Genomic DNA, 10271 nt, shown 5'->3' on the forward strand with positions numbered 1-10271 from the left:
CCGTACGTGCCAAAATTTAATGTTTGTAAGAAGGAAAGGAACCCTATCGTTTTAAAATTAAAAGGAATTTAACTTATATTCAGCAATAGTAAAAGTTGTTCTAACATTACTTATTATTTATCATCAACAATGGCTAAATTTTAAAATAATATTTTCTTCGATCCATATTATTTTGTTGTTTTGACACACTAAATTTGTTCTCAAAATATTTAACGCTTTAAAAAGAAAGCAATATACTAGCTTTTTTCATAAACCCACTCTTTAGTGAGACATTTTAAAAAAGATAAAGATAATTTGCAAATATTTATATTATTTAAATCATTAAATATATTTTATTGTTCATAAAATATTAAGAGATAAATAGATAACAATGGAGGAAAGTAATATTATTAGTAAATTTCTTATTTTATCTTTTATAAATTAGAGTCATATATGATTCAATATTATTTTTAAGGTTTGAACTCCATATTTTTAGTATAAAATAACCTAATCTCAACCCAGGGGGTAGCATACACCACATCTCTTTTCATTCATCTTCTGTTTTGCAGCTCTCTCCCTCTCCTTCGAGGGTTTCTTTTCTTTTTCTTTTTTTCTTTCTTTTTTTCTTTTCATTTTTTCTTCTTTCAATCAAAACCCTAATTACCCCTTCAATTTCTTTATCTTTTTTTTTTCTATTTAAATTCCCCATATTTAGAAAGATGATGCAGCAGCAAAGGCTGAAACAACAGCAACAACAAGCATTGATGCAACAATCACTTTATCACCCTGGTCTCTTAGCACCCCCTCAGGTAATTTTTCCCATTGTTACCCTTTTAAGAGTTTTATATTAACTGCTATTCGATAAAAAATGAGTCTTTTTTGTTTTTAGGTTTTGATTTCTTGATGTTTATTGGGGTTGAAATTCACATGTTAATAGAGCTACTAGCATTGTAATTTTATTTATGGGTTGTAATTTTTTTGTATATTGAGTATTTGACTGTGGGTCAGGGTCCTTTTTTTTGTTTTGGTTTTCATATTTTGCTTGGTAATTTTTCTTTGTTTATTCTTTCAAAAGTTTCAGTTTTTCCTATTATCCAAGAAAAAATATGTCATTTTAATGTTTTAATATCTTACTATGCGTAGGGTTTTTGAAAGGTCAATTGGTTTTGTGGCTCTTTACAAATTTGTTTTTAGTTTCATGACCCTACTTGTTTTTTTACACATGTGATATTTACTTTTACACTTAAAAGATTTGTCTTACATAAGAGATCTAAAATATCATTTTCTTACTTTTAAAACTGTAAAGGGGCATAATGTACAAATAACTCGTTTTTGAAGGGGAGCCTTGGCTAACTGGTAAAATTAATGCCACGCGACCAGGAGGTCACAGATTCGACCCTGCGCATAGCGGGAGTCGTCGAAACAGCCTCTTACAGGAAATGTAGGGTAATGGTGCATACAATAGACCCTTGTGGCCCGGTCCTTCTTTGGACCCTGCGCATAGCGGGAGCTTAGTGCACCGGGTTGCCCTTTTATGCATGGGATTTTCTTGTCCAAATATCAAGAAAGCTGCTTATATTTTCATTAGTGGATTGTAGTTTGATTGTAAGTTGGGTTCTGCGTCCCTCATGTAATTTTTCTATGTTTTCCCTTTCAAAAGTTTCATTTTTCCTAGTACTGTACTAGTTATAATTCAGTAAAGTTTTTGTCTTTTTAGGTTTTGACTTTTTATATTTGTTGAGGCTACAAATCCAAATGTCAAGAGAGCTACTAGAATTCTATTTTTCATTTCTGGTTATAGTTTGTGTGAATATTGAGCTTTTGAGATGGACTATTCCCTCTTTCTTTTTTTTTTCCTTTTCCAATTTCATGTTTTAGTTTCCCAATCGAGTTCTTGTTCTGTGCTTACAAGTCTGAATATCAGTGAAGCTACTAGTATCTTATGTTCATTTCTGGATTGTGGTTTGGTTGAAAATTGAGCTTTTATTCTGGGTCCTATCTTTTTGCGTTGTTGTATCTTATTTGGTTACTCATTTGTCTTCTTGGTATGTATTGGGTTTACAAGTCTGGATATCATCAAAGCTACAAGCTTTTATTTTCATTTCTGGTTTGTAGTTTGTTTGAAGATTGAATTTTGTGTCTAGATCCTATTTGTTTGTTTGTTCATTTCATTATATGCTCGGGAAGCCATTTTGGTTTTGGAGAGAAATATGGCATAACAGGAGTTGGAGTTCATTTTGTTCCTTACAACTTATAAACAGTTGCCAAGGGTTACCATGTTAATATCAACTGCTGGTCTAGCAAATGTTCAAATTTTCTTGTTCTCCTTGTAGGTATAGTTTTATGATTTATGTAAGATAAGTAAGAGAAAGAATTTGTTTTGAAACTTGGGACACGCATAACAACCATATGATCCTTTATTTGAAATAGTTTTCATACAATTTTACTTGAGCCTTTGCGATGGACGTACTTACGCAACACATTCAAGGGGAGGTGCCATGGTGCATGTTATTTGCTGATAACATGGTACTAACTGACGGGACGAGAGGTGGAGTTTATGTGAGGTTGGAGGATTGGAGACAAGTCGAGCAGGACCAAAACAAAATACTTGGAGTGCAAGTTCAGTGACTCATGAAGTGGATGTGGGCGTGAGGCTTGACACAAGTCATTCCTAAGAGAGGAAGTTTCAAGCACCTCGGGGTAAGGTAATACGGAGATTGACGAGGATGTCACACTTCGTATTGGGGCGGGGTGGATGAAATGGAGACTCGCGTAGGAATGTGTGATAAAGACTTAAAGGTAAGTTCTACAGAGTGGTGGTCAACAGACTATGTGGTATGAGGTGGAGTGTTGGTCAGTTAAGAATTCCCATGTCTAGAAAATGGAAGTAGCAGAAACGAAGATGCTGAGATGGATGTGCGTGCATAGTAGGAGGGATAAGATTAGGAATGAAGATATTCCGGACAAAGTGGGAGTGACCAACGTGGTGGACAAGATGCTAGAAGTGAAACTGTGATGGTACGGGCATGTGAAGTGGAGATGCACAGATGGTCCAGTGAGCAGGTGCGAGAAGTTGGCTATTGTGGGGCTGAGGAGAGGCAGGTGTGGGCTTAAGAAGTATTGGGGAAAGGTGATTAGGTACCTCCTGATAAGTGGGTGTGGAGGTCGAGGATTAGGATATAAGGATAGTGTAGTCGAGTGTATCTCTTTTTCATTCCTGTAGTCTTATTCTCGTATTCTCTTATCCTTAGATCTTTCTTACTACCTGTTATTTCTTCTGCTTTGGTTTTTGTATCACCTTTTTGCTTTTTGCTTATTGTCACTGTTTTTTGTTACTACTGCTTCCTTTTTATCTGTCTTTGAGCTGAGGGTCTATTGGATACAACCTCTCTACCTTCACAAGGTAGGGGTAAGGTCTGCGTACACATGATACTTCCTAGACCCCACTTGGGGGATTTCATTGGGTTTGTTATTGTTATTGTACAATTTTACTTGAGGATGTGCAGCAAAAGTTAGGGGTTCATTCTATTATCAAAATTTTTCTTCTTAGTTGCCTATACTGGGGAATATCTAGCCCGCACATATTTATTTATTTATCATTTTCTGACATTTTAGTACTATTTATTTACAGATAGAACCCATCTTGAGTGGAAATCTGCCTCCTGGATTTGATTCAAGTACTTGCAGGAGTGTGTGAGTGCCTTACACATCATTTTGTATACTATAATTGATATCAAACTTTTAATCTTGTTTACCTTTTGTTCCTGTTGTTGCTTGTTGCCTTGTACATGATATCGGGTTTCCTAGCGCAGTCACTTTTTACCTTATCAAAAAAAAGGTTTCCCAGTGAAGTTAGGAATTGAGTTTTTCATCATTTTTTGGCATTTACAAGTGTGTCTATGAGTGATAGATTTAACAGTGACACGTCGTCTGTAAACTTCAGTGCTTAACTACAATTTTTTCAGTTTAATTGATCTAGCATAGCTGTTTCCAGTCTAGGTTTTCTCTTGTAAGAAAAAGGGGGCAACCGGTGCACAAAGCATCCCATGTGCATGAAGGGTCCGGGGAAGGACCGCAACCAAGGAGTGTGATATTGATAGCCTACCCTAACACAAGCATTATTGGTTGTTTCCATGGCTTAAACCCGTGACCTATAGGTCACACGGAGACAGCTTTACCATTGCTCCAAGGCTCCCCTTCATCTTCTCTTGTAAGAAGAAAGGAAAAAAAAAACGGAAGGAGAGGCTTGGCCAAGAGGGGTGACAGTTTTCTTTCTTTCCTTTCCTTTCTTTTTAGTGATTGGGGAGGGTGGAGAGGGATTTCAGGGGACTCTTCTTTGAAGATTCATGTAACTAGGAATATTTTGCACTTTATCACCCCTCCCCCAAAAGAGCAGAAGACTTGTCTTTTTCCAACACAACCCATCAACAATTGGTGAAACCCTAAGATGAATTACAGCTAGATTATTTGATTGTCATTCCAAATCAATAAAGATAGTAGTTGCTATTAGGTAACAGTAAATGCCATCCTGACAGTCTACCCTTATGTGTATTTCCCGTATTGATACAAGCACTCACATACATGTGAATAATTACTCTTTCGTCTATTTCTTCTATGATTTTTATTTCTAAAGCAGCTCTTCTGCCTACTAAAAAGGGATTTATTATTATTATTATTATCCTTGATAACCTTTTTATTTTCCACGTGATTCAATATAGGTATGTGGGAAACATCCACCCACAAGTTACAGAACCACTTCTTCAGGAGGTTTTCGCAAGCACTGGTCCCCTTGAGGGATGCAAACTCATAAGAAAGGACAAGGTATGGTCTTGTTTTACTTACTAGACAAGTCATGTGAATCAATTTGAAAAATCTCACCTCACTACAATTGATTATTTTTATGGACTTTTACGTCATTAAACTAGTTAAGTCTTCCTATTGGGCATTATATAGTTGCTTTATGGTAATTGCGCCTTGGAGTAAGTCTAAGTTGTGATGAGAGTCCAAAGTTCTTGAATCCCTCTTGAGGTCTTGTAGATATGAAAATTTTCGGTTTGAATGCATATTAGTGTTTCTTTCGGTAAATTGTGCATAATGATGTTCTTGGTCTTATTCCTTGATTTTATGTTTCTGAGGAAACTTATCTAGCAAGAAGGGAATATTTTGGGAAAGAGAGTTGCTGATCACCAACCAAACCTTACCTAGTTTGTCTTTGATAGCAGTCCTTGAATCTAGTTCTAGAAAATATCTACCCATCTTTGTTTGGACTTTGGAATGGCATATTGATACTTGGATTTTCTAATAAGGCAAATATTGTACATGGATCCTGTGAAATTCTTAGCACTAAGAGGCTGTTTGTTGTATAAGCTTGATAGAACTCTATAATCTAGTTGGCGCTTGGTTGTGGAATAGTAAGAGTATCTAAAATCGTGTCAATTTCAGATGTTCGGCTATACAATAAAAGATAATATTGATCTCCGTTAGTAGTTTGATATCTCTAAATGAGCATTGTATTTTTCTTTGGTTTTATAGCTTATACAGTAACTCGGGGATTAAATGTAGGATAACTAATAGCTAAAGGAATATGGTTTTATAGCTTGTTTGGCCAAGCTTATTTTTGGCCAAAAGTGCTTTTTTTTGGCCAAAAGCACTTTTGGCCTCAATTTGAGGTGTTTGGCCAAGCTTCTGGAAGGAAAAAAAGTGCTTTTGAGGAGAAGCAGAAGCAGTTTTGAAGAAGCAGAAAAAGTAGCTTCTCTCCAAAAGCACTTTTTTGAGAAGCACTTTTGAGAAAAATACACTTAGAAGCAGTTTTTTAAAGCTTGGCCGAACACTAATTGTTGCTCGGAAGTGCTTTTCAAACTAATTAGCCAAACACAAACTGCTTCTCACCAAGAGTACTTTTGAGAAAAGCACTTTTGAGAAAAAGCACTTTTGAGAAAAAACACTTTTGAGAAAAAACACTTCTCAAAATAAGCTGATTTTTGCAGCTTGGCCAAACGGGCTATTAGTTTTTTTGCCGTTCTTGTATCAACTATCTCCTTCTTGTAGACTTTATGTTACCGTTCTTTGTTATTAAAATCTTACCATTTTAATACCAAAAGATCATTTTTAATATGTATATAACTTATCCATGTGTACCTTATTGGAATTCTGGCAACCTATTCGCATGCTGATTTTTACATTATAAATCAGTAGGTCATCTCTAAGTCTGAAAAAAAGTTTAATATTTTTCTTTTGGTTGTGTGAATAGTCAGTATGAGAGTAATTTATGGTGATCTTTTTACAACGCAGTCATCCTATGGTTTTGTGGATTACTTTGATCGCCGATCAGCTGCCCTTGCGATTGTGACCCTTAATGGAAGGCACTTGTAAGAGCTTTTACGAAATTCTGGCTTCAAGTCCGTTATTTGCTCTATGGTTTCCCCTAATTTGTAAATTGCAGGTTTGGACAGCCTATAAAAGTTAACTGGGCATATGCCAGTGCTCAAAGAGAGGACACATCAAGTATGAATTTTAGACATCTCCATTTTTAACCCTTTTGTTACTTTGTACATTATTGTACCAAGAACTAAATCTGCTTCTTCTCACTTATAGATCACTATAACATTTTTGTGGGTGATCTTAGTCCTGAGGTTACAGATGCCACATTGTTTGCATGCTTTTCAGTTTACTCTAGCTGCTCGTAAGTTCCAAACTTTCTTGTATTTTGTCCCAAATATGTACTCGCATTCATGTTCAGACAGTGGGATCAATCAATGCTATATTCATGTTATCTCTTGCAGTGATGCGAGAGTGATGTGGGATCAGAAAACAGGCCGATCAAGGGGGTTTGGATTTGTTTCCTTTCGTAATCAGCAGGTATTAAGCTGTCTAAATACAATCTATTTATGCTTTGCTTTTTTAATTATGATTGCGCATCTTAACCCCGTCTTAAGCCTTATGTACTTCTTTCGGATGTTTTGTGCAGGAGGCCCAGAGTGCAATAAATGACTTGAATGGTAAGAACAAACTCTTTGGTCTACTAATATCCAGTCTTGTTACTCCATTGTATTTGTGTCCACAATCTCATCTAATTTAGAGAACATGGTGTTTGTAGAGTTTGTAGAGTATTCTTTACCATCCATTTACTATTGGAAAAACTTGGTTGTGACTTGTGCCTACTTAAATTCCTTTCATTGGTTTGATGTTGAGAGACTCATCTCTTTATTTTTGCTCTGGGACACTCACTTTATGTGTGCACTTTATTATTGCACCGTGGTCTTTCATTTTAGGAAGCTAGCCATCATACCTCTAACCTCCTCTAATGTCCATTATAATCTAGTGTCATTTGATTCTCATGCTTGTGGTAATCTAAATTTCTACCATGTTTGCATTCAAGAAATGAAAGTACGGTCGGTGTAGGTATGTCAAAAATTAAAGATGATAGGGTAAAAAAAAATTAATTCTTAACTGTTTAGGGATAAAAGGATTCGCACGATCTTGGCTAATTAGCGGCTTCATGCCATCTTTGCATTTATCATTTTGGAAGAGTTAATTCAATTGACCCCTGGTTTTCTTTCCTATCTAATTTGAAATTTTCGCTGCAAAAGGGAAGTGGCTTGGTAGCAGACAAATCCGCTGCAACTGGGCAGCAAAAGGTGCTGGAGCCGTTGGCGAGCAGAATTCAGATGCCAAAAGTGTTGTTGAATTGACTAGTGGAACATCAGGTTGGTTTCATTGTATGCTTATTGGCTTCTATATCTTGTCTTCTTAAAGCTTACTATCTCAACTTCTGATGTCTTAAACTCTACACTCGTCTATTTTAAACATCTTCATGCTCTCTGTTTCTCTATTTCATCTTCGGTGTTCATGTTGCATGTGTTATAGATAGGACATGCATATTCTATGGAATTCCGTGCTATATACATAGACCGTTTGTCAAACTGATCTGAGCTATATATGTGACATTATGTGCTTAGTAATGCTTGGTGGTTGCCTTATCCTCCTTTATTAGGTTAATTTGACTCTGTCTTACAATCTTCTCGTCATTATATTTTCATTATTAGATGATGGTCAAGAAAAGGTGGTCAACGAAGATGCTCCAGAAAATAATCCCCAGTATACAACTGTTTACGTTGGCAACCTTGCTCCTGAAGTAAGTGTCTTTTGAACTTTCAAACAATAAAGCTTCAGCTTCTTTTCCTGTGGCATCAGGTAGTTTTTAGGGGTGGAAGAGCGCCCCCCCCCCTCCCCACACAAGAGAGATTCAGATAAACTTACTTGGGATGAGTTTATTAGCAATCTATTTTGTTGTTATCCTATTTAGAATATCTATTTGTTCTGAATTCTAGCTGTGTTTCAGGTTACTTCAGTTGACCTCCATCGTCATTTTCATGCTCTTGGTGCTGGTGTTATTGAAGATGTTCGTATTCAACGAGACAAAGGTTTTGGTTTTGTAAGATACAGCAGCCATGCTGAAGCAGCTCGAGCTATTCAGTTGGGGAATGCCCTGACTCCTTTTTGGTAAACCTGTTAAGGTACTGTGTTATGTCAAGATATAGGAAATTTTGGCACCTTTGGCTGTATAGTTATTCTTTTCTCTAATTTACACCCCCCCACCCACAACACCCCCCACAACACACACACACACACAAAAAAAAAAATCCATATTCAAAAGAATGATTTGATTGTTATCAAAGGATACCTAAAAATAAATGGCAGCCCGGTGCACTGAGCTTCTGCTATGCGCGGGGTCCGAGGAAGTGTTTCGGACCCAGACCATAAGGGTCTATTATACGCAGTCTTACTTCGAATTTTGCGAGAGGTTGTTTCCACGACTCGAACCCGTGACCTCCTAGGTCACATGACAACAACTTTACTTGTTATGCTAATGCTCCCTTCTATCAAAGGAGATCTAATTTTCAGAAAAGGACTTATCTTTCATGCCCATATTCCACTGCTCTTTTTATTTTTGGCACGGGAGTTGCCAAACTTTCTCGAACACCTAAAGGAAACAATCATGTGTTTTATCATAATTTGCGCTTATTGAGGAATTTTCAGAACCCAATATTGGTGAAATTTAAATCTAGTGTAACCGCTTAAGTATTTAATGGCACATTTTCTGTTTCCGGCTGCAGTGCTCATGGGGAAGCAAGCCAACTCCACCAGGAAGCAGTTCCAACCCTCTACCACCTCCGGCTATAGGACAAATCCCCGGTCTTTCAGCAATGGATCTTGCAGCATACCAGAGGCAGCTTGCTTTAGCTAAGATGGCTGGTGCTCAGGCTTTCATGCAGCCCCAGGGTCAGCGAATCGGCGCTCCTGGTCAGGGTATTTATGATGGTGGTTATGGAGGCATTGCTTCAACTCAACCACCAATGTACTTCTAATGAATCAATAAGGCTACGTGCATGTAAACACCTTTTGTTGTTACTTCACTGCATTTTGAAGTTATAGGATCATTTCCTTTTCCTATTTATTATTAGCTTGTCAGCTTCCTGTAGCATGTATGGTTTACATGGTTTGTATTCTGCTCGAGGGTAAAGAGTTGATTAGCTAAACCGATGGCTGTTCATTGGATGAGCAGTGATCAACTATTTTCCTTTCTCGTTTTCTTTTTTCCTCTTTATTTTTTATCCTTCTAAATATCATTGAAAAAGCGAAAGACTAAGAAGAAAAATAAGATCAGATCAACAATAACTTTCGAGTAGAGGATTTTTGAGAGTTTTAGGCAGTAAGAGACTTTAGGATTTGTTCGAGCTTCAGAGTGAGTAGTTAGTTTAGGTCGTTTTTTATGAGTTCTCGTTCCAATAGTTTTTTTATGAAGGCTCTCTTTTATTTTTACATGACGGGATAGGGTGCTGTTGAATTAAGAAAAATAAGGTTAGATCAACGACTTTCAAGTAGAGGATTTTTAACAGAGTTTTAGGCAATAAGAGACTTTAGGATTAGTTGGAGCTTCTGAGCATTCATGGTACACTAACTTAACCTTTAAGGCCAAATTCAAAAAGATTCCTGCCTCGGGGCAGGAGTTACCTCGGGGATGATTACACGTATTCCTTCGAGTAGGGGTGTACATAGGTCGGGTTGATTCGAATTTTATAATTACCAAATCAAACCAATTATGTCGGGTTATTAAATCTAGAGATCAAACCAATAAAACTTGGGTTTTTTTATCTCGATTTTTTTTTCCGGTAAAATCTTCGTAGAACAAAACATATAACTTGTGCTCAAAATATTTCTTTAATCCTAGTAAGATACAACTATATAAAGTATTTTCCAAGAAAATATTACGAAATATGATGTGTCATGGC

The 10271-nt window shown here is 36.7% G+C and overlaps 1 protein-coding gene across 1 annotated transcript; it reads left to right on the forward strand.

Annotated features, from left to right (window-relative positions):
* The first annotated feature begins 469 nt into the window (after nucleotides 1-469).
* On the forward strand, nucleotides 470-9518 carry LOC107815662 (oligouridylate-binding protein 1-like). The gene is given in 13 exon segments (XM_075220031.1): nucleotides 470-788; nucleotides 3611-3672; nucleotides 4698-4800; nucleotides 6271-6347; nucleotides 6422-6483; nucleotides 6574-6661; nucleotides 6762-6837; nucleotides 6947-6977; nucleotides 7569-7685; nucleotides 8025-8113; nucleotides 8321-8472; nucleotides 8474-8495; nucleotides 9096-9518. Coding segments are annotated over 13 exon segments (1221 nt in total). The 5' UTR covers nucleotides 470-698; the 3' UTR covers nucleotides 9348-9518.
* The last annotated feature ends 753 nt before the right edge of the window (nucleotides 9519-10271 follow it).

Source organism: Nicotiana tabacum, chromosome 8, assembly GCF_000715075.1.
Source record: "Nicotiana tabacum cultivar K326 chromosome 8, ASM71507v2, whole genome shotgun sequence".
Lineage (NCBI taxonomy): Eukaryota > Viridiplantae > Streptophyta > Magnoliopsida > Solanales > Solanaceae > Nicotiana > Nicotiana tabacum.